General features: G+C 41.6%; 1 protein-coding gene across 1 annotated transcript in view; it reads left to right on the forward strand.

The window, feature by feature from the left end:
* Positions 1-23,512, forward strand: part of ABCG8 (ATP binding cassette subfamily G member 8) — a 45,059-nt gene extending 21,547 nt beyond the window's left edge. The window contains exons 5-13 of the mRNA XM_021001302.2: positions 1,170-1,302; positions 6,563-6,832; positions 14,535-14,694; positions 14,792-14,884; positions 15,486-15,685; positions 19,699-19,775; positions 22,029-22,296; positions 22,822-22,949; positions 23,140-23,512. Coding sequence (XP_020856961.1) covers positions 1,170-1,302; positions 6,563-6,832; positions 14,535-14,694; positions 14,792-14,884; positions 15,486-15,685; positions 19,699-19,775; positions 22,029-22,296; positions 22,822-22,949; positions 23,140-23,277 — 1,467 coding nt within the window. The 3' untranslated portion in view covers positions 23,278-23,512. The remainder of the gene's footprint in view (positions 1-1,169; positions 1,303-6,562; positions 6,833-14,534; positions 14,695-14,791; positions 14,885-15,485; positions 15,686-19,698; positions 19,776-22,028; positions 22,297-22,821; positions 22,950-23,139) is intronic.
* Positions 23,513-27,366: the final 3,854 nt, after the last annotated feature.

The raw sequence follows: 27,366 nt of genomic DNA on the forward strand, positions 1-27,366 counted from the left end.
ACAGTTTCTGCCCTCAAAGGTTACATTCTAATGGCAGAAAAAACTTGTAAATAACTAGGTAGATACAAGATATATATTGAGGATGGGGAAGATAATCTGAGAGGGAAAGGCATTGCTCTGGTGCAACTGGGAAAGACCTCCTGAAGAAGGTGAGATTCGAGATGAGTCTTGAAGGGTGGAGGTGAGGGGGGCAGTTCATTCTAGGCATAGGGGTCAGCTAGTGCAAAGGCATAGAGATAGGGGATGGAGAGTCATGTTTTCCAGGGATGGCAAACCTGCCACTGTAGCCAGAATGTACAGTGCATGGGAAAGAGTGAATTGTGAGAAAACTGGAAAAGCAGGAAGGGACCAAGTGTTGAAGAGCTTTCAGTGCCAAACAGAGGACTTTATATTTTATCCTGGGGTTATTGAAGAACCCCTTAAATATGTATGTGTGTATATGTATGCATATATACACACATATATGTATGTGTGTATATATGCATACATATATAAATATACATACATATATCCATGCTTAACTGTAGCCTTCGGGGGTGGGGAAGAGCCAAGTAAAAAGTGCACAGCAGAAAATAAAAGAAAACTTACAAGGAAGCAAAGAAAAGATAGATAGCTCTCAACACAATATATAGTATGTATTACATAGGCTCTCTTGAAAGGGAAATTAATTGCTGTATATTTTGAATTCTCTCTTACCTTCTGCTGCGCTCATGACAATGCTTTCTTTTTCTTATTATGTATTTAAGATTTAGTATTTAAGTTTATAATGTTTCTTTTTTTTCTTATTGTGTATTTAAGTTTTAATATTTAAGTTTAAATTAATTTAAAAAAAAAAGAACCCCCCAAATCATGGAGTGATCTAGTTAGATCTATGCTTTAAGACATCTCATTGACAGCTCGAATGGAGGATGGGCTAGAATGGGGAGAGGCTTTTGCAGTGATACTGGTGAGAGGCAATGACGGGGCTGCTGCCCCAGAGTGGGGGCTGTGTGAGTGGAGAAAAGGGGACAAAGGTATGAGAGAACTTTGGTGAAAGTGTTTGGCTGTATACGTGCTATTGCCATTAAGAAACCGCGGGAATTACAAGCCCATTGAAGGAAGAAACAATGCCTGAGAATAATGTTCGAAAAGGCAAGAAATCAGTGACTTCACTGTTTCCTCCTTCTTAGGTAGAAGAGGTGATAGCTGAGCTCCGGCTGCGGCAGTGCGCGAACACCCGAGTGGGGAATGAGTACGTGAGGGGCGTGTCTGGTGGTGAGAGGAGACGAGTCAGCATCGGGGTGCAGCTACTGTGGAATCCTGGTGAGGGGATTGTGGTGGTTCGTATGGCCCCGTGTGTGGGAGAAACATCTCTCCACTCATGGAAGCTTTCTCCATCTTTGACAAAAGTGGCTAGATGGGGCAGTGGATAGAGCCCTAGATTTCGAATCAGGGAATATCCAATTCACATGCAGCCTCAGGCACTTACTAGCTGTGTGACTCTGGGCAAGTCACTTAACCCCTGTTTCTTCATCTTCAAAATGGGTAAAAATCTTTACCTCCCAAGGTTGTTGTGAGGATCACCTATGTAAAGCCAAAATGTTACAAAAGGCTTTGGAAAAATCCATAAATGTGTTGTATGAATAAGGCTACATAATCTTCTTTCCTTCCCTTCCTCTTGCCTCATCCAGTACTTTCAGGCTAAAAATATGTACCCTGCTATAATAGCAACTAGAATAAATATTGAAGGCATGACCCAGCCCTGCCTCCACTGTCTCTCCCCTAACTCACTCCTCGGCTCCTTGTAATCTGGTTTCTGTTCTCATCCCCACCACCATTCTCCTGAAACTATTTGGCCTGTTGGGAGGCAGTGATATGTCTCTCTGAGCCTCAGTTTCCTCGTCTATAGGCAGCTACAAGGTGTCGTGGATAGAGCACTAGTCTTGGAGTTCAAATGCTGCCTTAGACAATTACTAGCTGTGTGACCCTGAAGAAGTCAATTTCCTCACCTGTAAAATAGGAAGAATAATAGCACCTATTTCTCAGGCTCATTGTCAGGATTCAATGAGACAACATATGTTAAGGAGCTCTATAGAGTTTTAATGAAGTGCTACACAAACACAAACTAGTATTCAAGTTGTCCCTGATGGCCAAGGGCATCCACTCCAATGGCTTTTCTGGACCCCAGCACTGCACAGTGAGCACTTCTGTCTTGAAATTCTCCCTTCCCTTGGCTACTGTGCTTTTTCCTGGTTCTTTTACCTTGCCGACCTCTCCACGGGTCTCTCTGCCATCCGTTGGTACCCTTCCCTTCCTGTAAATGTCGGTGTTCCTCAAAATTCTATCTTTGGCACTTTTCTCTCTTTATGCTGTCCCCTTCCCAGCTTCAGTTGTCACCTACATACAGATGTCCCCCCAAAGTCTGTCTCCTGTTGCCTCTTCTCCCAAGATCTAGACACATGTTTCCAACGAATTCCACCAGTACGTCTGGCTGGCACCTTAAATTCAACAAATTAAAAACTCTACCTATCACTTTCCCCTCATTTCCCATTTCTTCTCCTAGAATATGTGTTTTTGTTCAGAGACTTCCCTCTCCCATTTACTCAATCTCAAATCCTTACTGAAATCTTTGTTGTTTTCTTCCCACATCCAATCAAGATGTCAAATCCTATTGATCCTTCTTCAGCAAGAGTTCTTGCTTCTGTTTACTCCATTCTTTTACCACTGCCTATATCCCAGTTCAAGCCCTCATCATCTCTTACCTAGACAACTGTAATACGCCTCCTAACTGGTCTCTTAGCCTCTGGTCTGTTGTTCAGTTGTGTTCCAATCTCCATGATCCCATGGACCATGGGGTCTTCTTGACAAAGATACTAGAGTGGTTTGCCATTTTCTTCTTCAAAGAATTAAGACAGAGGTTAAATGACTTGCCCAGGGGCAAGTAAGCTAGTAAGCCAGTAAGTTAGTAAGTAAGTGTCTGAGAGTACAATTGAACTCAGGACTCCAGGCCCAGTGCTCTATTCCAGTAAGCCATCTAGTTGCCTCTTGCCTCTGGTCTTTCAATCTCTACTTTACACTCCACACAACTATAAGGTTAATCTTCTTCAAATGCGACTTCGATTCTGTCATAGGCCTCTCCCACCTTTGGCTTCCTACCTCCATATCTTTTCCTCATGCTGTTCCTTCCATTTGGAATGTCCTCCCCCCTCTTCTCACTCTTCCTGGCTAATTCCTACCCTTCTTTCAAATCTTAGTTCAATTCTAACTGTAATGATATAATAATATTGTTACTAATGATAAATGATAATAATATTTCACATTTGTGTAGCTTTAGAGTTTACCAATATTTTTACATTTGTTTTGATCTTTTTCAACATAATCTTGCATCAGCATGAGAATAGGTATTATTGTACCTATTTTACAGATGAGGAAACTGAGTTTTGGGAAGGTCAAGTGATTTACTCAAGGTCAAGGTGATACCTCGGATATCCTTAGCAGGAAATGATCTCTCCCTTCTCTGAATTCCCAGAGTGCTTTGCATATACCTCTCTCAGGTCACATTTACTCTCTCGTATATATATGTGTATGTTATATAAACACATATATATATATATATACATACACAAATATACACACATATCTACATACGTTTATGTACATATATATGCATACATATATATGATTAAGAATAAGGTATGATCCTTTCCCTCATGGAGCTTACAATCTAATAAGAAAGAGCCCATACATGTTTGCGCACACATGTACATATGTGTATAATATGTAATATATGTGTGAGCATATGTGCTCATGCTTGTACAGTCTCTCTTACTAGATTGTAAACTCCACGAGGGAAAAGACTTATTCTTCCTATATCCTCCACGAGGTCTTATAGCGTGTACTAGTCAATGTTTGTTTAATGAATGAATGAATTACTAGATTAATGAATGAAGAAATATCCACAAGGACCCAATCCTAAAATGAATCAAGGGGGTTTAGTATTACTTGAAAGCAAGACATTCAAGGACATAAACTGAGTAAATTATTCTATGGAACTTCACAGGTGGTTCAGAGAAGGTAGGAATTTACTAATTCAGAAACAGTGAAAGAAGAGTTGGGATAGGAAATGGAAACCTCTTTTGAAATGTTGCCTAGAGGCCTGGGAATAGAAATGTAGCACCTGGAGCATCTCCTCTTACATGTGAACTCTCAGGTTGAGGGCACTCTGTGAATCTGCATCTACTCAAAACCATAGCTCCCCAGCCCTCCACCAGTGTGTATTCATTTAGTTTTTAGATGTGGTGGCTCATAGTGTTGGCAATAGACTAAAGATCTGTTAGCCAGCCTTTGTCAGGCAGAGGCTTTCTAGTCACTACATTTTAGGTGATAGGAGCAGAGCCAGTAGGTAGCCCTAAAGAGCTGAAACCCAGAAGAAGGTAACAAATGCAGCTCAGCAATGAGAGAACTAAATAATCCCCAGCAAAGAGATGATACCATTAGGGAAGGGGACAGACACAGTAAAGAGCAGAAATGTGATCCCGAAGGGAGAACAGCACTTTGCAAACCTGAAAGCACTATATAAACTTAGATATTTTTGTTGTTGTTACCAAGTAGAGAGAGAATACAGTAGTTGAAAACAAATGATATTTAATAAAAGAACAAAGCAGATAAAGAGACATAAAAAGCCCAGGCATATATGAGATATCTCCCTCCTCAAGCTAACACACCGCCAATGGAGGGGGCACACACCACAGAAGGAAAACACTCAACCAGACCACGTTATAGACAACATACAAGTAGGGGATACATGCAGGGGTGGCTGGAGCCAGCTCTTACTGGCTTTTGAGGGGTTTTTTTTTTTGAGTGAATTTTCAACGTGAGCATTTATACCTTGGAAATCAGCAACCATTACAAATCACGGCTTGATTTACTGTTTTGCTGATTGTCTAGACTTAAGAAAATGTTAATAATGAAGATTAAACTTAAAGATGTATGAGTACTTACATTTTTTCCCCCAGAGAGTTCTTGTTAAACATTTACCAGCGCACCTCTGTATTGCTCTATAAACATGGCTTGAGCTGAGCAGGAATGTAATAGAAGGTTCAAGAAGTAAAGTAATCACTAGAGTGGAGGCCTGGTGACTGTAAGCTAACAACAACAACAATAATACAAAATGATAACAAAAAACAAATGGCTGTAGTCCATTGCCACAACTGTGAGCCACCACATCTAAATAAGAGTAGCAAAAAAAAAAAAGGAAAAAAGGAAAGAAAGAAAAGGAAAAAAGAAAGAAATGAAAAGCCAAGCAAAGAGTGGCAGACTAAGACTGTCTAATTTTTTGACTGCCAGTGTCTTTTTGCTTGTTTCACACAACTAGATTTAGAAATTTAGAAATTAGATTTAGATTTGGAAATTCCTTGTAACTCCTGTTTAACCCCTGCTGGACATTCTGTGTACTGACACCCATTGTCAAGACAGTCCCAAAGAAGACTCTTGTTCCAGCGAGAGCTGCCTATGGGTAAGAACAATTAAGCCTGCTTGTCTCCCTAAATCCTCCTTGGCTGGAAAAATGAGGTTAAGTAAAAACAAAAGCTAAGAGAAGAAGGTAACTACACTTTCTAGGCCCATATTCCTGCCTTTGCTATGTATATCTGTCACTAATACCACCTCCACTACCAACCACAGCAGGACTCTTGGCTTTTGAGCTGTATTCAGGTCAATGCAAACCCATACTATCTCCCTACAGAAATGTACTGTGAATTATCTTATAGAGTGTGTTTTATGTGGAGTGGAGTGGGGTTGGGGATTATGTGTGTAGAGAAAGGAGCTCACGTGCCTATTTATGGAGATTACTAAATTTACGATATGATTATCTTTAGAATAGTTTAGCAGCAGTCATGCTTGATCGCCGGGGATTAGGCAGATCTTTGCTGTGTTCCTACCACTGTGCCATGCCTGAATTGTGATTTGATCTGATTTATATAGGTAGGAAAGAAGGGGAGGAATTTCTGGCTGGGAACTATTCCTTTCTAAAGTCCTGCCTAACCTGGGGGTTTTTTAATCACCTTGTTGTATGCTTTTTTTCTATCTTCCAAATCTGTTTCATTCATTCTACTTTTTAATTTTTTTTAAAAGCAAAACACAGTCACAAGGGACGGATACAAAATAGATAAGACAAATTCCCTGGCCTCAAGGAGCTTACAATGTACAAAACTATCTATAATGCAAAATAGAATAATACAAAAAGTATGTAACAGGGGTACAAATAAGCTACATTGTGAATTTATAAGAGGGAGAGATCTTTTCCAGCTGGGATGAATCAGGGAGGGTTTCATGGAGGAAAAGGCATTTGAAGGATTGATAAGCTTTTAAGACGTTAAAATGGGGATGGGTAGGGTAAAGGTATGGAGGCAGGAAGGTTTTCTCATTTCAAGGAAAATGTTCCTAAGTCTCTGTTCCCATGTCTCAGTGTGGAGCAGGACCCAGGAATAGTTACAGAAACATGGCTTACCCAAGAACTTTATTCTATATAGTCATGCTTACATCACTAGTACCAGAGGGTCATTGTGGTCTTTTTACTTGGCAGGAATCTTAATACTGGATGAGCCTACATCGGGCTTAGACAGCTTCACATCCCATAACCTTGTGAAAACTTTATCCAGGCTGGCAAAAGGCAACAGATTAGTGCTGATATCGCTTCACCAGCCTCGCTCAGATATCTTCAAGTTGTTTGATTTGGTCCTCCTGATGACCTCTGGGATCACCATTTACTCAGGAGCAGCTCGGGACATGGTGAAGTATTTCACGGGAATTGGCTACCCCTGTCCGAGGTATAGCAATCCTGCGGATTTCTATGGTGAGTCAACAAAAGTCTTCAGATTGGGGTGATATGGGTACCTCATCCAGGATGGTCAGCCAGCATTTCTCTTCCCCATCCTGACAGTGCAGAAAACACCAGCTGAACTATTCACAGTTGAAGCATGTGGCTTACAGCCTCCTATGAGGCAGGTACTACAAATATCATTCCCATTTTACAGATGAGAAAGAGATATTCTTGGGAGAGACGAAAGGCCTGATTTATATTCTATGTAGATAAGCTCATAGATGTTACCATAAAAGGTGAGGTTCCAGGGAGGTTTAGAAAAATTTATCATAATGGGCTATTAAAGCAAGGTTGAGATCAGAGCCATAACGAGAGGCAGGGTACATTGTTTCTCTGAAATGATGCTTCCCACAAGAAAGGAGGAAGAAGGTCTTTCTGGGTAGGTTCCAGGACAAAGGAGAGGCAGAAATGGGGTCTGTTGGAGAAAGGCTGAATCTGGGCAGAGGACAGCGAAAATCTGACGTCCAGGCCTCTGGCCAAACTCTGCCTGTGGAGAGGCAGTCACTAAGCATTTTAACAAGGGCTTACTATGTGTCAGTCATTGTGCTAAGTGCTGAGGATACAAAGAAAGGCAAAAACAGTTCCTGTCCTCAAGCAGCTTACATTCTAATGGAGGAGACAAACATGAAACTGACTAGGTATACACAAGGTATATACAACATAACTGGGAAGCAATCTCAGAGGGAAGGTACTCGTAGTTGGGGGTGGATGGGGAAGGTCTTTTGCAGAAGGTGGGACTTGGGGTGAATCTTGAAGGAAGCCAGGGAAGTTCAAGAGGTAAAGCTGAGGAGGAAGGAGCATTCCAGGCACAAGAGATGGCGAATACAAAGGCGCAGTCAGGGAATGGAGTGCTTTATGTGTAGAACAGATAGGCCAGTATGACTGGATTGTAGAGTGGACAGAGGGCAATGAAGCATAAGAAGACAAGGAAAGGAAGGAAAGGTCCAGATTGTGAAGAGCTTTAGTGCTGGAGGGACAGGACATGGAGCTATTAGGTAGGGGAGATGCTTCATTAGCTGTAGGACTTCTCATAGAAAAGAGGCTGGATGTTGAGGGCCATAGGGCATTCAGAGGCACAAGCCTTGCTTCTCCAGGATGGGGGATGTGAAAGCCCAGTTACAGAGCAGCTTTGGAACTTGTGGTGGACCACGACCCTCCCCTCTTCCCACATCTCCAGTTTTCCCCAGGTATCTGAATTCCTATCAAGAGACAACTTTTCTTTGGGAGTTGAGATGAGAGAGGGCTAACTGTGTAATTTCACAATTGTCATTTGATGGCAGAATCACAAATCTGGGTTGGAGCCACCACAGAAGGGGAGTGAGGCAGGGGCATCCTCTGAGCATCTTGGCTGTAGGATAAGCGTTAGTGGGAAAACAGTTTCACCCATTAGCACCAAGTGTGTTTCCGAACACAGCTTCTGAAGACAGGAGTGTGACACTGAGGGGAGGTAAGGTAGAGGGTCTATAAATAGGCCCATTGATTTTAAAAGGCAAACTGCCTTCCTCATGAGGTTTTCTCTGACAGAGCTGAGAGACAGAAGGGGATGGGAAGCTGCTATGCTGATAGGTCATAGGGAAGAATGTGAGGCTCAGCATGCTCATAGGAGGTCAGGGTGACCCAGTCTCTAAGGAACCCCACCATTCCTAAACGAAGCAAAAATGGGGACTACCATCATGGGTGAGTTAGGACCTAGCCAACTTGTGGCTGGCTACATGGTGCTCAGAGGTGCTCCTGACACAAGGTGTCCCAGACTAGGCCATTCTTTCAGAAAGCTGGGAGCTGTGGCTTCCCAAGAATTCCATTATTTTGCACAGGTACAGTGGTGACACGGAGTGGGCCCGCCTCATTCCTTCTTGCTCATAGGATTAGGGTTCCAATCATGGGTTTAGAGCTAGAAAGGATCTTCGAGGTCATTTTATCCAACACTCTCATTTTACAAAGGTGAGGAAAATGAGTCCCGGTGAGATGAGGTGATTTGCCCAAGGTCACATAATTAATAAATAGCAGAGCTGGGATTCAAATCCAGATCCCCTGACTCTATGGTGTTTTTGTTGTCCAGTTGTTTCAGTTGTGTCTGACTCTTTGTGACCCCGTGTGGGGTTTTCTTGGCAAAGATACCAGAGTGGTTTGCTATTTCCTTCTCCAGCCCATTTTACAGATGAGGAAACTGAGGCAAACAGGGTTAAGTGATTTGCTCAGGGTCACCTAGATAGTGAGAGTCTGAGGCTGGATTTAAACTCAGGTCGTCCTGACTCCAGACCTGGTGCTCTATGGTGGCACCTGGCTGCCCCCAGACTCTGTGAGTGCAAATATAATGTTCTTTCTTCCCTACTACACTGTTGATGCAGTGTATATGTGTGTGTGTTTGTGTGTGTATCTATGTGTGCATATGTGTGTGTGTTGGGGTGTGCAGGGTGCAGTAGGGAGTAGTACTATGGTGTGCTGTGTGGAAGAGGAGCATTCTTTGCCAGGAGCACAGAAGGGAGCGAGATCTTAACCAGGTTGGTGTCTGGGCAACTAAGCAAGCAGTCAGTCTTAATGGACTTAGCTCTTGGACATGAGAGTTTAATGTCAATTACAACAACACCCGCAGTTCAATGCCCTAAGTCCAATTTTTGCACTATCTTTTCTATCATTGTTAATATACCCAGAGATAAAGGAGACAGAGCATACTATCCAGCCTACAAGCCTGAATCAACCCAATCTGGTGTGACCCTTGGTCTAGGGTTAGGAATCAGAGGCATCCAGTAGCTTTGACAGTCAGATACAGAAGGAGCTTTTTTATCCCCAAACCCTTGAACGCTGAGGAGCCTGGACAGGCCTGGGCTCTACTGAGAATGTGGCTGCTTAATTCTGCTACTGTTTTCCTTAAGAAAAAACTCTCTTCACCCACCACTTTTTAGAATACCCATCATATGAGAAGCTGTTTGATATAGTGGCTGGCAAGCTAGCCTGGAAACCAAGTTAGCTGGGATTTAAGTCCCACTAATCACCCCCATGGGCTGTGTGATTCTGGGTCAGTGTCTTAACCTCTCAGGTGCTGATTAGTCTTCTCATGAGCGTTCTTGATAACAGCGAAATAAGTCTAGGGCCTGAACCAGATGAACCATTTTATAGTATTTTCTTGAGCATTATCCTTGCTTAAGCAAAGTAATAGAAGTGGGAAGATGGGAAGGCGGTAGAGGAGAGAATGGAGGGTGAGAAGGTGGTGGAGGGAAGTTAATCAAAGCAGAAGAAAATAATGAGGACATTCCTTTGCAAAAAATGAACCCCATGGTGAGTCTGGCAGGACGTATGAGACTATGGCTGCTGGTCAAACCTATACCCATCAGACTACATGTGGACTACTCTGCTTGATTCTGGGTCCTGCATTGGAGGAGGAGCATTGACAAACATTCATTCTAGTGTCATCCCTCTGGTAATTATTTCGCTGTTAGTTATTGCCTGTTTGTCCTGTATTTGGCTTGCTTTGTATGTATTTGTTTGCATGTTGTCTCCTCCATTAGACTGTAAGCTCCTTGAGGGAAGAGACTGGTTGCTTTTTTTTTTGCCTCTTTTTGTGTCCCCAGAGCACATAGTAGGCACTTAAGAAATCTTTTGATAGTGTAGACAGATGAGGGTAAACAGGAAGGGCAGGGGGCCTTGCAACTCCATCACATGAAAAACCGGTTGAAATGCATATTGAAGGAAGGACTCCTAAGTTGGGATTTTATGACTCATCTTGGCCCAGGGTCATAGATTGAGAACATTGACAGATCATTCTGTCCAACTTCCCCCTCCTGCCAGTTTTGCAAATGTGGAAACTGGGGCTTAGAGGTTTGAGTTGCCAAAATCACAAAGCTGACCAGAAGCTGGATAGAGACTAGGACCCAGTGTCCTGAACTCCTGGCCTAGGGCTATTTCTGCTATAGCAGGTGGGTTTTCACTTCCTTATGCACCAAAACAACTCTGTCTCCTATACCCTGGGCTAACAATCTGTGAAGGCCTTGCCGAAGCTTCAAGATGCTGTGAGTGGGCTTTGCCGCCACGTGGAATATCTGAGCAGCTAGGACAACTGACTGGAATTTGGCACTTAGAGACAGCAGAGGTATCTGCCCATGGATTCCACCAGTCAGGCCATGGAGCCTAGAGATTTTTGGGAAGGGTTCAATGGCGAGCAAATGCTAACTGCTGATGCACATTTACAAAGCTGTGGAGCAGTGGATAGTGCACCGGGCCTGGTATCAGGAAGACCTGAGTTCAACTATGGCCCCAGACACTTAGTAACTGTGTGACCCTGGGCAAGTCACTTAACCTCTGTTTGTCTCAGTTTTCTCATCTGTAAGATGAGGATAATAATAGCACCCACCTCCCAGGGCTGTTGTGAGAATCCTGTGAGATAAAAATTGGAAAGCGTTTAGCACAGTGCCTGGCACATAGTAAGCGCTATATAAAGGTTAGCTCTTGTTATTATTGTCACAAAGTTATGTGCCCAGACAACCATTTGCATATCAGATGATGTTCTTTTCAGACGCCTTAGTTAGAAAATGTCATCTGGATTTTGATTTCCTCTTGGCTGGATGGAAAGCCCCATCAGTGCTAGGGTTTAGACAAGGTTTTACAGGCCATGACTACATGAGAGATTTAATGTTACGGAGCCAAAGGATGTTTAAAGGAAGGATCAATAGAAGCAGGTCGTGAATTGCCTCCCATTGCCCTAGGCGAGGGCTTTGTAACCCGTGGTTCATCCACTTATAATTTTTAATAATTTGATACTTCTATTTCAATATAATTGCTTCCTTTATTATTTATCCTATGAATTTTATTTCATGCCGTTAGAAACATTATTCTGAGAAGAGCCCCACAGGCTTCATCAGACTTTTGCCACAGAGGTCCATGACACAAGAAAGCTTAAGACCCTCTGCCCTAGAGAACCCCACAGAAGGTCCTGAATTGGGGGCCCAATCATCCATGTGGAGGACCCTGGACCCCAAATTCTTTATTACGGGAGAAATCAAAACCCCTGTCAACTGGGACATAGGGGGCAGTCAGGACAGAGACCCCATACTCTGTGGATGATTTGATGTTCTGGGGTGGAAGGGATCGTAATCTGTAACAATGCCCTTGTGATGTTGTAGGAAAAGTTACCCCAAGGGGAGGTAGAAGTCTAGCAAGAACTTGTGATAAGAGAAATATAGCTTACTGTATATCTGGTAGGGGTCTATAGGAGCCGAGAGAACCTAATCCCTGGTAAAGGGTGGCTTGTGCTGGACTCCTCACTCTCCCCCCACATATTCAATCAGTGACAGACATTGCCGTTTCTCCCCTCACATCTTTTTCCATCTGACCCCTGCTCACACCAGGACCATCTGGGCTCAGGCCCTTGTCACCTGGGTTCTTTTTACAGCCTCCTAATGGTCTCTCTACCTCATGTCACTCTCCACCCTGGCCCATCCTACGCATGGACACTAAAGTGATTTTTCACAAAGGCACATCTGACCATGTAACTCCCCTACTCAATCAACACCAGTAGCTTCCCAGTACATCCAGGATAAAATAGAAATGCCTTTTTAGCTTTTAAAACCCTTTATAACCTGGCCCCAAACTATCTTTGCAGCCTCATTACACATTATTCCCCTTCCTGCATTCTTTAGCCCAGCCAAATTGATCTTCTCTCCCATTAACTCCTACCTCCAGTGCATTGGCCATCCCATGAATGTGGAATGTGCCTTCCTTCCATCTTCCCCATGGAGTCCTTCTCTTGCTTTAAGATGAGGCTTGAGTGTTAGGCAGCTAGGTGGCACATTGGATAGAGCTCTGGCCCTGGAGTCAGGAGGACCTGAGTTCCAATTCAGCCTCAAACACTTGACACTTACTAGCTGTGTGACCCTGGGCCGGTCACTTAACCCTGAGTGCCTCCCCCTCAAAAAAAGAGGTAACTTGAGTGCCATGTTCTATGTGAACCTTTTCCTGTTGCTCCCCAACAGCTAGTGCCTTCCCTCCCTCCCTTGCTACCTTTTATTAAATACTATAAATACGTTTGTATTAATTTTCTGTATGCTTTATACATTTACATATGTATATGTCTTCCTCATTAGAATGAAAGCTGCTTTCCAGTAGGGATCAGTTCATTCTCTGTATTTATATCCCCAAGACTTAGCAGAGCGTCTGGCACAAAGTCAGTCCTTAATTAGTGCTTGTTGACAGATTGATTGAATTCAAGGACTGAGTACGTGCCTATCATAGAGCTATTTGGAGTTAGCTCAATAATACTACTGACACGCCCATAGGTAGGAGCAGGGATTTGGGAGAGGAAGGGGTACTGAGCTGGGTTCTACAATAAGAGGAAAGCTAGGAGAGAGGAATAGTTTGGCAGCTAGGTGGTACAGTGTATAGAGTGCTAACCTTGGTGTCAGGAAGACCTGAGTTCAAATCCTGCCTCAGACCCTCAAAAGCTATGTGACCCACTGTGGGCAAATCACTTCATTGCTCTCAGCCTTGGTTTTCTCATCTGTAAAATGGGGAAAATAATAATACCTTCCTCACAGGGTTGTTGTGAAGGTCAACTGATGCTACATAAAAGCGATTTATTGTTCTTATATGTATCTAATACTATAAATATACATTATAATTTTGACACATTCTGTATATTATGTGATAATATACAATATAAATATGTAATCTATTATATAATAATATAATAAAAGTAATATTATGTATCAAGAAGGTCATAAGACATCTAGGTTCTATCCACAAAGTTGCTTATTGACTTCATTACTTTGAATAAATCAACTTCTCCATACTTCATTTTCCCTATCTGGTTTATTATTAATGATAATAAAGGCAATGTGGTCTAATAAATCTTAAGTCAGGAGGCCTTGGGTTCAAATCTTGCCTCTGACTCTAGCTGTGTTACTCTAGGCAAGTCACTTAACCTTTATTGGCCTCAGTTTCCATGTCAATAAAATGGAAATAAAAACGGCAGCTAACTCACCAGACTGTTGATGAGGCTTAAATGAGATAATTAATGTAAAGCACTTTATAAACTTTGAAGTGTTACATAAGGAGCAGCTAAGTGGCACAATGGATAGAGCAGCAGCCCAGGAGTCAGGAGGACCTGAATTCAAATGTGGCCTCAGACACTTATTAGCTGTGTGACCCTGGGCAAGTCACTTAACCCTGATTGCCTCCAAAACAAAAATGTAAAGTGTTATATAAATGTCAGATATTATTATAAGTCACATATAATGTTTCAAGATTTAGAAATATATTTTTCGTAACTCTTGGAAAAAGGCAATGTTATTATCAGGCACAGGGCATAGAGCTCATGACTTGGAGTCAGAAAGATGTGACTTGCCTCTGACAATGCCTAGTTGTCTTTCCACTGCACGCTGGTGGTTGTCAACTCCTTATCTACACAGACAACACAAATATAAGTACTGTAACCAGATCATTTTAGGATCTTTTTATTTTTATTTTTTGAGGCAGTTGGGGTTAAGTGACTTGCCCAGGGTCACACAGCTAGCAGGTGTCTGAGGCTGGATTTGAAGTTAAGTCCTCCTGACTCCAGGGCCAGTGTTGGGGTTTAACTCTGTATGTGTGTGTGTGTGTGTGTGTGTGTGTGTGTGTGTGTGTGTGTACACTTGATATCTGTTGACTCTTTAGCCTGTGGGCCATAATAGCCAATTTCTTTCAGTTGATTTGACCAGCATTGACAGAAAGGATAGCCAGCGAGAGATGGCCAGCAGAGAGAAGGTCAAGTCTCTTGCTGCCTTGTTTCTGAAGAAGGTTCGAGACTTTGATGACTTCTTGTGGAGAGCTGGGGAAAGTGTGCTGAATGTGTCGGAGGAGCCAAGGTACGGCGGATGTCTGGCAGAGAAGGGCCCCTGACTTGTTTGTTGGAGGCAGTTGCTGGAAACAAAGACCCTGACCCTGCTCTCTGCTTTCTGACAGATCTCACATCATTTCAGAGAAGACCATTAACGTATCATCACCTTCTTACCACCAGCTACCAGGATCAATGCAACAGTTCACCATTCTAATTCGGTAATTCAAAGACTTCTGAAGTTGATTTTAAGAGGAAAATTGCATTTAAGCATTTTGATGGTGGCCAGTCAATAAACAATTTTTAAGCACCTATATGTGCCAAGCACTGTGCCCAGAGGTAAGTTCTAATTGTGATCCCACACTAAACAACAATAGGCCCATCTATCTTGTGTTTCTGAAGAAAGTGGAGTTCACCGGAAATTCACTTCAACTCAGCAAATACTCATTAAGGGACTACTGTGTGCAGAGCACTATACTGAGCTATGGAGGAGGTATTAATCTTAGATAATAATTAGATGTAATACCTGCCCTCTTGGAGCTTCTGATCTAGAAAGGAGCTAAGATACATGCTGCATTCCTCCCATCAGAATGCAAGCTCATTGGAGGCGTGACTATTTTGTCTTTGTATCTCCAGTGCCTAGAAATGTGCATTGCATATAGTAGGTGCTTAATAAATGCTGGCTGACTTAAGATAAATAACTATAATAATACAAAACAACCCCTGATCAGCACATGACAGGCAGGATGCTCTCTGTCAGGTTACTGGCAGGGAAGGTGATCACCCCCCCACTGCTGCTAATTTGGTGTTATGCTTCTTAAGCCGACAGATTTCCAATGACTTCAGGGACCTGCCGACATTGCTGATCAATGGGTTAGAGGCCCTTCTGATGTCCATGATAATTGGATTTCTGTATTATGGCCATGGAGAAATCCAGCACTCCTATATGGACATGGCTGCTCTCCTGTTCCTGATTGGGTCTCTGGTTCCCTTCCCAGTGATTCTGCATGTTATTGCAAAATGTAAGTGCCGTGTTAGTTCTGACTATTGCTAAATCCTGAAAATAACTCAAAAACGGGAAAATGTCATTCATTTGGAATTTACTGGGTTCAGTATTTGTGACACTTTGGGCTGGGCTGGCCAGAAGTATACCTTTCTTGGACTTATAAAGAAGAGGTTCACTAAGTAATTGAATAGCAATTACAAGGGGCATAAATAGCCTACAGTAACTTCTTTCCTTGAAGCAGGCTTTTAATTTAATTCTGAAACAGCTACTATGTACAATGTAAAGATGAAAAAAAGGACCAGTCCCTAACCACATGGAGCTTACATTTTACTGGGACTTGGGCATTTTACTGGGCAATACTTAGTAACTGGAAAGCTAGGTTGGGGATGAGTTGTGAAAGGCTTTAAAAGTCAAACAGAGAAGTCATTGTTTTATGGTCAAAATAAGGGCTGTACTCAAAAGGTAAATGAGTTACATTTTTTTAAAAGTCTGTAATTTAGTTTTTCCCTAATTGGATTAGATGTTTCCCTGGCCCAAAGCCTTTCTTGGTCATTACACAATAGATGAGTGTTCAAATCAATTCCACCATCCATTAAGTACTCACTGTATGCAGGGCACTGTGCTGAGTGACAGGGTTTACAAAGACCAAACAAGAAAGTTTCTTCCTTAAAGCAATCCACTTTCTATTTAGGAGATATAATTTGTGTAGACAGGTTAAGACTGATCATCTGAGAAGGGAAAAAGGACTGATATCTGTTGACTCAAGGAAAGGCTTTGGGAGAGAAGGCAGAGGAGCTGGGTGGGCCATGAAAGAAGTGATAAATTGTACGAATTAAAGTGAGGCAGGCTCAGAGCCCAGAGGGGCAGCTCGAGGCCTGCAGGGGTTGGGCAAAACCTCGGAGGTGGGAGTTATTCTGTTCAGGGAGCAGCCAGCTGGCCAGTCTGGCTAGACCAGACCCTTCCGTAGTGAGCTCTACATTACATAAACAAACAAACACAATGTGGCTCAAGGCCACCAAGATAACTATTAGCTATATATATACAGGGTAGTGCAGCAGAAAGTCAGGACTCTGATTCAAGAATGATTCTGAATAAACAGATGTGTGAAGCGGAGCAAATTATTGTCCCCCCTGCCCTAGACCTCAGTTTCTTTATTTGGAAAATCAATCAGTTGAAAACATTTATTAAACATCTACTTTGTGATAGGCAATGTTGGAGATAGAAAGGAAGGGAACAATTAATCCTTCCTTAACTTCAAAGAGCCTATATTCTGTGCGTATATGTGTGTGTGTGACATACATTATCTATCATATATTATATATACATTCTTTGGGGATAATATATGTCACACACACACACACACACACACACACACACACACACACACACACACATATATATATATTCTGTGGGGAAGATAACATTATATGTATATATAATGTATCCATATATATTCTAGAACATATATACATAATATGCATATATATACACATACATTATAGATATATAATAAACACAATGTGTATATATACATATACACATACATCCTATACACATAAAATGTATATAATATGAATATGTTAATCAGTGAAATTTATTAAGCACCTACTATGTTCCAGACACTGTGCTAAGTGCTAGGGATACAAAAAGAGGCAAAAGACAGTCCCTGCCCTCGTGGAGTTTACATTCTAATGAGGGAGACAACATGGAAGCAAATACATATATAACAAATTATGTACAGGATAAACAGGAAATAATTAACAGAGGGAAGGCACAGGAAATAGAAGGGGGTCAGGGAAGGTTTCTACTAAAGATGGGATTTTGGTTGGGACTTGAAGGAAGTTGGAGACTTAGTAGTCAGAGTGGAAGAGGCAGAATGTTCCTGGCATGGGGGACAGCCAGAGAGAAGGCTCAAAGACTAAGTCGAGAGATGGAGTGTCTTGTTTATGGAATAGCCAAGATGCCATATAGGTCATATGTCATATGTGTATGTAAAGGTATATACACATTATGCGTACATCATATAAAGTGTGTATAGGCATGCATACATGTATACACCATGTAAAATATACAGTGCGTGTTCATTATAAACACGAATGTATACAAACTATATCACATGCAATGTATGTATACAATGTGTGTTTATGTACACATTATATACATGTTATCTTCCTCATAAAATGTAGATATTTAGATACATACATATACATATAATGTGTATATCCACGATTGCTATCTTCCCCATAGAATGCAGAGTATAGAATAATGTTATCCTTCCCATATAATATATATGTATGTATGTATGTATGTATATGCGTGGAATGAACACAAGCAGAATAGATGCAAAATAAATACAAGGCAGTTAAATACAAGTTAGGGATGCAATCAGAAGTTGGGAGGATCAGGAAATCTTTGTGTGCTTGAGCTGTGTCTGGCAGGAAGTTGGGCATCTGTAAGAAAGAAGTGATGAGGGAGTGCATTCCAAAAATGGGGAATAGCCAATGTCAACACACCAAGCTGACAGACTGAATGTCAAGTGTGAGGAACAAAGAGAAGTCCAGTTTGGCTAGGATAGAGAATATATGGGAAGGGGAATAGATAACTGAAAAGGTAGGTTGTGGCCCTTACATTTATATATCACAGTTGTCAAGGGCTTTAAAAGTCAAACAGAAACGTTACTATTGTCCTAGAGGCAGTAGGGGGCCAGTGGAGTTTATTGAGTAGGGTAGTGAGATGCTCAGATTTGCATTTAAGAAACATCACTTTGGCAGCTAGCTGTTATGGGGAATAGATAGGAGTGGTGTAAAGACTTGAGTCCACAGTAATAATCCATGCCAGAGGAGGCAAGGACCTGAATTATGGTGGTAGCTATGCAAGCAGACAAAAGGGGATGGATGGGGGAGAAGATGGGGAGGCAGAATCAGCCATACTTGGTAACTCAATGGCTACGTGGGGTAAGGGGGAGTAAGGCACCAAGAATAACGCTGAGCTTATAGAACTGGGAGACTGGAGGAATGGTGGTGTCTCAAAAAAAAACAGGAAAGTTTGGTAGAGGGGGAGGGATATTCTCTTGGGGAAAGGGGAAAAATTAAGGGTTATACCAGATGATATTTTTGAAATGAGAATTTTAAATGATCAAGAATTGTGAAAAATGCTACATATTAATGTGAGAAATGCAGATTAAAACAACTGAGGTTTCACCTTATACATAGCAAATTAGCATAAATAAGATGACAGAAAACACAGATAAGATGATAAAAAAAATCTGAATAGCCAAGGTTAGAGAACAGTAAAAGGACAGGCACATTAGTACACTGTTATTAGACCTGTGGATTGGTCCCAACATTGGAACTGCTCTATGTAAGAGAAGTGACTGGACTGTTTGGAGTCTTTGACCCAGTGACCTTACTATAGGACACACATTACAAGGAAGTTAAAAATGTAGAGTAAACTAAACAGAACTAGGAGAACTGTATACATGATGACTTTATGCTTAGTATAAATCAAAACTAAAAGGAGGCCAAACTTTGAGTAATGTAATAACTAACCTTTGTCCCAGAGAACCAATCATGAATAAATATATCTCCTTTCTCTCAGCATAGATGTGAGGAAGTAAGCATGCCTGGAGACCTTCCACATGCCAGGCATTCTTCTAGGGAAAGAGAAAAGCGGAACATTCCATTCTGGCTTCAAAGACTACATTCTACCAGGGCAGCTGTGGAAGGAGATACAAGTTACATACAAGTAACATAGAAGTTACAGGAGAGGGTAACATGCAAGTGTAACACACAAGTTCGCTACCTTGTTTTTTCATGTTTTTATTTGTTACAAGGGAAGGTTCAATGGGGAGTGTGCTGTGGGAGCATATCTGTAAATGACATTAATGTAAAAACAAGAGATCGTCAAAATATCTAAAAATGAAATCATCTTATTTTAGTTGCAGTAAAGGCTATTTCCAGAGACACCAATAAATATCAGTAACTTTGAACACTTTATTCTATATGAACCTCATTTTTCTTTTTCCTTTAGGTCATTCTGAAAGGGCAATGCTTTATCATGAACTTGAAGATGGGATGTATTCTGCTGGCCCATATTTCTTTGCTAAGGTAACCCATTTCTAGGTGTATATCAGTGTGTCTGCCTACATATAAAGTGGGCTAGATTAATGTCTGTATCATATTGTTGTTTCAGTTGTGTCTGACATTTGGGGTTTTGTTGGCAATGATACTAGAGTGGTTTATCATCTTCTCTAGCTCATTTTGCAGATGGGGAAACTGAGGCATACAGAGTTAAGTGACTCACCCAGAGTCACACAGCTAGTATCTGAGGTCAGATTTTAATTCAGGAAGGTGTCTTCCTGATTCTAAGCCTAGTACTCTATCCACTGTACCGCTTAGTTGCCTCAATGTTTTATAGAAATTACATTAATGTTATTTTTACTGACCTAGGACAAAAATATGTGGAACCAAATAGCAAAGCGAATGTGTTATAACCTATTGTACACTTTGGAGAAGTATTGTCCCTCACAATTCAATTAAATCCAGCAAAAGCATCCAAGGACCTATTATGATTAAGGCATTGTGTTAAGTAAGTACTGGGGATAGATACTAAGACAGAAACAAAATGACTCCTGTCATCAAGGACCTTGTATTCTCATGGAATTGAATTTTCAGCAGCTACAGAAAGGATGGCTCAAAAAAGGAGTCTTTGCAGAGTAGGGCATTTCTTTTCTTTTTCTTTCTTTCTCTTTTCTTTTTCTTTTTTTAAGGCTATATAGTAAAACCTTCTTAACTTGAACTGGCTGAGGGGTAAGGAGAAGAGAGAAGGCCTGGCTAAACTAGAAGACATTTTTTCCAATTAATATTGTTTTAATTATTTTCATTTGTGTCATTCTATTTACCCAGTAGAGCATAAGCTCTGAAGGCAGACTGTTTCTTTTGCACAGTGCCTGACAGAGAATGCTCATTGGACTGAATTGAATTGTGAAACTACAAGCATAGCAGATGCTTGATGAGTTGGTTTTATTGGAATCGGGTTACCTGTGTGACCAGGCAGAAATGTCATTTGGGATGGATAAGAAAAATGTGCAATCAGATTTTGAAAAGCCCTGAACCAGGGCTATACTGGCCTCTGGTTGACACTGCAATCACATTACATGTGTGTGTGTGTGTGTGTGTGTGTATATATATATATACATATACATACATACATACACACACACACACACATATATATACATATACATACACACACACACACACACACATATATATATACATATACATACACACACACACACAACACACACACACACACACACACACACACACACACACACACACACACATATATATTAAGGGAAATGCTTTTTAGAGAATGCAGACTTCCCTCTTGACCTTTTACTTAATTCATTTACTTAGAGGCAACAGTTCACTCAATTCCACAAGCATTTATTACGGCACCAGGCATTGTGATGAGCTGCTAGGGATACAAAGAAAGCAAAAAACACAGCCCCTCTCCTTCAAGGAGCTTACATTCAAATGGGAGAGACAGCATGATGGAGGGTGCAAAGATGAATTTTAGCCCAGGCTGTAAGTCAACAAGTGAAAAAGCATTTGCTCATTATGTGCTGGGCACTGTGCTAAGTGTTGGGAGTACAAGTACAAGCAGAAAGAAAGACAGCTCCTGCCCTCAAGACACATACGTTTTAATAGTGGAAGACAACCAATGAAAAGAAGCTGAAGGGCAGGAGGAAGGGCACCCCTTTGCAGGTAAGTTGGAAAAAGAAGAGTGGGGAGTTAAGAACAGAGGCTAGAGAGGAAGAAGTGAACACAACTGGCCTGGGTGCTTCCTTAAAACAGAAATTCTGGGAGTGAATGACCAGAAGAAGGGCTAAAAGTAAGGGTGGAGGGATTTTCCAAGGAAAGGTTTAATGATCACAAATGGGAAGGAAAGAAAGGGAAAGGAATAATCATTTATATAGTACCTACTGTGTACCACATTGTGATAAGTGCTGTTAGAAATATCTCATTTGATCCTCACACCTGTCCTATGAGGTGGGTGTTATTATCCCCATTTTACAGTTGAGGAAACTGAGGCAAAAGAGATTTGTGACTTGCCTAGGATCAACTAGCTAGGAAATGTCCAAATTAGTAAAGTTTGGATAGCAAGAGGTATTGAGAGTGAACAGGAAACCTCTCCACTTTATGGTTCAGAATCGCATACTATAAAATGATATAAGAATGAGTCTGGTTTACTCTTGTAAATCCTTGTGAATTGTTTCCTCTAATTTTTTTTTTCCTCCCTAAAGACAAAGAGGATCCACACTGTTTTAAACTCACAGTCCTTTTTCTCATCAGGTTTTAGGAGAGATTCCAGAGCACTGTACTTATGTGGTCATTTATGGGATTCCTATCTATTGGCTAGCAAACCTGCGGCCAGAGCCAAACCATTTCATGCTGAGTTTCTTGCTGATGTGGCTTGTGGTCTACTGCAATCGGACCATGGCGCTGTGGTGTGCGGCCTCGCTGCCAACTCTCCACCTGTCCTACTTCATGGTCAACGCTCTGTTCAACTCTTTTTACCTAGCAGGGGGCTTTATAATAAGCATAGAAAACCTATGGACAGGTAAGGCGGCAACTGTGGTCTCCCCTCTCAAAACAAAGGCAGGTGGGACTTCTAGTTACCTTGTACTTTGATCCCCAGGCTGATAGTTTATAGACTGTAATCCAAACAAATGGGGATCCTTTTCCAGCACTGTGCAGGAGGACACAGTGAGCCTATGAGGGCTCAGACTCCAATTAGTCTGCCACTCACTGCCTGTGTAATCTCAGGCAATAACAAACATCTCTGGTCTCAGGTTCCTCATGATTTCTGTGGTTCCTTCCAGCTCTAGATGAAATCATATGAGCTGCCCACTTTTACAGGTTCTGCTTTAAGGAACAAGTATTGACGGATTTTCCTACTTGAACCAAGAGGGCTTTCCCATGTTTCTTCACTCAGTTTTCTCATTGCCACTGAAATGACTACTTTGACTAGCGAGGGAATTCACAAAGTGTTTATTGATCTACTTTCCTGGTGGGATTTTGTTCTGGCCTTAAAAATCTCTAAGGAAGTGCTTATCAAGCCTAATGGTTCATTTTTCATTCTCAGTACCAGCTTGGATCTCCAAAGTATCCCCTCTCCGATGGTGCTATGAAGGATTAATGCAGATTCAATTTAATGGACTCACTTACATGATGCAGTTTGGAAACATTACCATCCCAGTAGAAGGAGACCGTGTGAGTGATATATATGTATACAACACACACACACACACACACATATATATATATACACACACACATATATATATATACATATATATATATGTATATATATATAGTATTTTAACTTTTTTTAAACAAAGCTAAAAAAATTCGTTTTGCTTTAAAAAGATGATTGCAATAACATGTCTGTTTTTAACCACAGATAGTTGATGCTCTGGATCTGAATTCATACCCATTGTATGCTAGCTATGCTGTAATTGCTGGCATTAGTATTGTCTTCGTTGTCTTCTACTACTTGTCCCTACGGTTTATCAAGCAGAAATCAAGCCAAGATTGGTGATAAAAGGTTGAATACTTGGCGTGTGCTGTAGGTTATGGCGCAGACTTGAGTTACGCCACTAACTCTACTCTCCACTGAGAAGTCTCTCCCTCAAGATTCCTACTGGATGAAGAGCAGCCCAGAGACTTACCCATCCAAAGCACTGATCCCCATCCTCTGGACCATAAGATGATGCAGTGGTACTTGCAAGCCACAGGATGGCAGCAGAATAAAGACAGTTGAAAGTCAATTTCAAGTCTTTGGACTGATATCCTGTTTATTGGAGCATCAATGTGTCTGTTTGATGGAGCTTACAAAATTAGCTTTATTTTTCTCTGGGCCCGTGTATTTATATAGGTACCAGACGTGGACAAATTACATCTGTATAGGTTCCTCCTATTATTTTGAAACATAAGATAGGGCCAAGTGGAAACCTAGAAAAGAAGATATTATGCATATGCAGTTTCCCTCCTAGAAATAATCTTCAGGGTAAAGAAAATCTGTCTTATAAAACATATCACTGAAAAGCTGTGACCTGAGAGGGGTGATAGTCTCCCAGTGATTTAACTGAAGGATGTAGGTAAAAGAGTATGTATGTAGCAAAGGCAGCAGCTAAGCCCATGCCACCAAGTCCTATATAAGGGCTTTGGGGGTTAGAGCTTACAAATGAAGAGTGCTGGCTTTGGAATCAAAGAATATGGGTTCAAATCCTGACTGCCACTTTGGGTGTGCCCTTGGGCAAGTCCTTTCCCACTCTGGGCATGTTTGGTCTCTGATCTATATCAGTCCCTTCCATTTCTAAATATCTGTGATCCTGTAATACACTGTAGGATTCTCCCTGCCCCATGGGCAATTCCATTTTACTTATGTGGAACACCTTATTCCCCAACAATGCCAGATAAATATGAAGTCCCTGAACACAAATAAGTAGGTAGGTGGCTAAATGGTCCAGTGGAGGATGGAATTCTAGGCTTGGAATAAGCAAGACCTGAATTCAAATCCAGCCCCTATAAAATGGGGATTATGACAGTACCTACCAACCAGGGTGGTTGTGATCAAGCAAGCAATTTATAAGCAGTACATAAATGTATTACACACAGAAAAGGGTAGTCATGTGAAAACGTCCCCAGCCACAAGAGCTGGCTCCCATTTTACTGAATATGGAAGCATAAACTAGTGTGCCCAGAGTAAATTTCCTAAGACATACCTTCAAACTGAATTCTTACCACACCCTGCAAGGTTAATCTGCTCAGGTATGTATGGGGTAGGGGCGGAGAATCACCTTCCCAAGTCAGTGCCCTCTTAGAATCACAGAATGTCAGAGGGGGAAGGAATCTTAGACGATATATCTAGTCTAATTCCCCCATTTTCCAAATGAAGAAACTGAAGCTGTGAAAAAAGATATGCCCAGGGCAGCTAGGTGGCAAAGTGGATAGAGCACCGGTCCTGAAGTAAGGAGGACGAGTTCAAATCCAAGGCCAAACACTTGACACTTACTAGCTGTGTGACCCTGGGCAAGTCACTTAACCCCCACTGCCCCCCCAAAAAAAGATATACCCAAGGTTGGTTTTGTCAGTGACCATCATGACTAGGTAGGTGCTGGTGCTGCAGGTCTGACCAAGCAGTTTTCTATGTCCTTTCTTCACTGTACCTCCAAGACAATCTCCCTGCCTTTTTTAAGGATGCTACCAGTGGCTAGGCATTAACTCCACGCTGTTCTTTTTCCTTATACTTTTTCTAACAGCTGCCATGGTTTTGGTAGTATCAGCAATGATACCTAAAATATACTTAAATTCACCTAACACATGTTACCATGGAACCCGGAGCTGATGTTTCACTGGGTCTTGAATTAGTCATTCTGATAGCAGCAGCTTAGAGCTCTATTTTTTTGTTGTTTGGAGCTTGACTTTTCTGGGCCTGAGCTGTCAGCAAAACCTGACTGAGAAAAATGGGCAGTTATGGCAAAATCACAGCCAGCATTTCGTCAGCGATCAAGCGTGGCCTGGAGAGGCGACTTGCTACCTGATGCATCAGTAAGTGTAAAAGGATGCTGGCCTGGGTCAATCAAACAATAAAGCAACCATCTTCTGTTGCTGAGATAAACATTTTGAACCTTCTCACAAAAACCGTCTGACTACGGGAGCTATATGTAAACAAGTGAAACAGAGATGAAATGATTGCCCTGTCCACCAGAATCAGAAAGCATCTGCGTCCAGCCAGAGCCAGCCCTGGTGTGCAAATAGCAGAAATGCACCAAACCCAGTGCTCTGAGACAATGCATTTTCATTTTTACCGGAGGACCAAAGAACAACAGTTCCCAGTGTTAACAATTATTAATTAAGGCAATAATATTTAAGTGGTAGGTTGAAATGTTAAAAAAAAAATCAACTCCTTTAAAGGCTGCTGTTAACACTGATCAGCTTTTCTGTGCAAGGCCATTTATGTTTTAGTTTATTTTGTACAAATGCCATCAAGCTGCAAAACTCTACCTTTTCCCTATTTCACAAAGCTACTTTTTTAAAGAGACTCTTGCTGAAACTACAAAATCATTCATTTTTGCTGGTTCCCCCATTAAGAAAGTGCAGCTCGTACTAGGAATACATTTTAAATTGGGTTTGTACTGCACAAGAAGGTTCGTGATCCTGGCTTCCAACTGCCCCCTGGCTCTGCTATTCTTTGGCTGGCAAATTATATACAGTGCGTGTGCGCATACACACACACACACACACACCCCCCCCAGCTGTGGTAAAACGGGAGAGGGGAGGAGGAGCAGAGTCCAATTTTATGCTACTCCACCTTCAGGAATATTGTGGGGAAATTGCTTCATAAATCTTAAAGTGTTCTAGAAATGGGAGATCTTATTATTCCCTCCTAGCTAGCTGCATTAGTCTTCCTCTAGAAGGCAGGAGGCCATTCAGCCAGGCCTGCAGTGTAGTAGACTGTGGTTTTAAATCCCAGTTAGCATCCCTTATAGACAGTACATTGATTCAAAGCTGAAAGGGCCCTCAGAAGCCATCTATCTAGGACCTTCCACTTCTCAGAAGAGGACAACGAAGCCCATAGATAGCAGCAACATTTTCTATTATGGGAAATGACAAGTGAACATAAACCCACGACTAGGAACGTGAGAGAGGGAGAAACAGAAATACAACTTGTAGGAGAACTGAGCAGTCCTTAAAAGGATGTGGGGAGTGATGGATGTGACCCTCAGTGCAACGGCACACAACCTGATGACTAATTCTCTGGTTTGCCAAACATGTGGCTAAAAGGAGGTCTATTGCCTCCTTCTGAGGATGGCTTCCTACTGGGAAAGGCTGATACACATTGTACTTATGGAATGGCTTAATTTGGTCAAATGCTGCAGTTCTCTTCAGATCAGGTTATTCCTTTCCTCTGTCAAAAAAAAAAAGGCTAAGTGACTATATTGGGTTTGATAATGCAACCATTTCCTATATTTGTACCAGGACTGCATTATGTGGGCTTTGTAATATGCTCAGTGCTGAAAGCATGATACATTTCTATTGGAAACACTCATGTGCACGACTAACAATAGAGAAGCTAAAAATTACCATAATTTTCATACCCCCTGCAGCTACCAGTTCAACATACACTATGGGATGTTGTTTTCACTTGCTGAATTTATGGGATTATTGGTCTGTCAGAAAGACACCAATATATAAATATGAAAACTGTAATCACACCTGAGCGAGGGTCCAAATGCCATGCAAGCCTACAACAGGCTTGAATAGTAGAGTGTAGCTGAAGATTGCACACTTCCATTTTCTAAGAGTTTATTTAACACAGAAGAATCTAGGTTATGAAACTTGGTGACTGCCTTAACCACCAGAACAAATCAGGTGTTCGAAAGCTGAGTGATTCCATCACTTGGGCCAGATAATGCTTCATAGATAATGCTCACAACCCTTCCACAGCAGTCTTTCATGAGTTATTTTTGCATTATTAACCAGCCAAACCAACCCCTACTGCCTGGTGATTCCCATTAAGTTACTGGATTAAACTGAATCCCTTTATAACACACTGGCTGTCAGGACACTGGAAATCACCTGGTTTAGGTGTAATTGTGTATAAAATCTTTTAGGGTACATAGAT

This window comes from Phascolarctos cinereus, unplaced genomic scaffold, assembly GCF_003287225.1.
Source record: "Phascolarctos cinereus isolate Bilbo 61053 unplaced genomic scaffold, phaCin_HiC Scaffold_2;HRSCAF=192, whole genome shotgun sequence".
NCBI lineage: Eukaryota > Metazoa > Chordata > Mammalia > Diprotodontia > Phascolarctidae > Phascolarctos > Phascolarctos cinereus.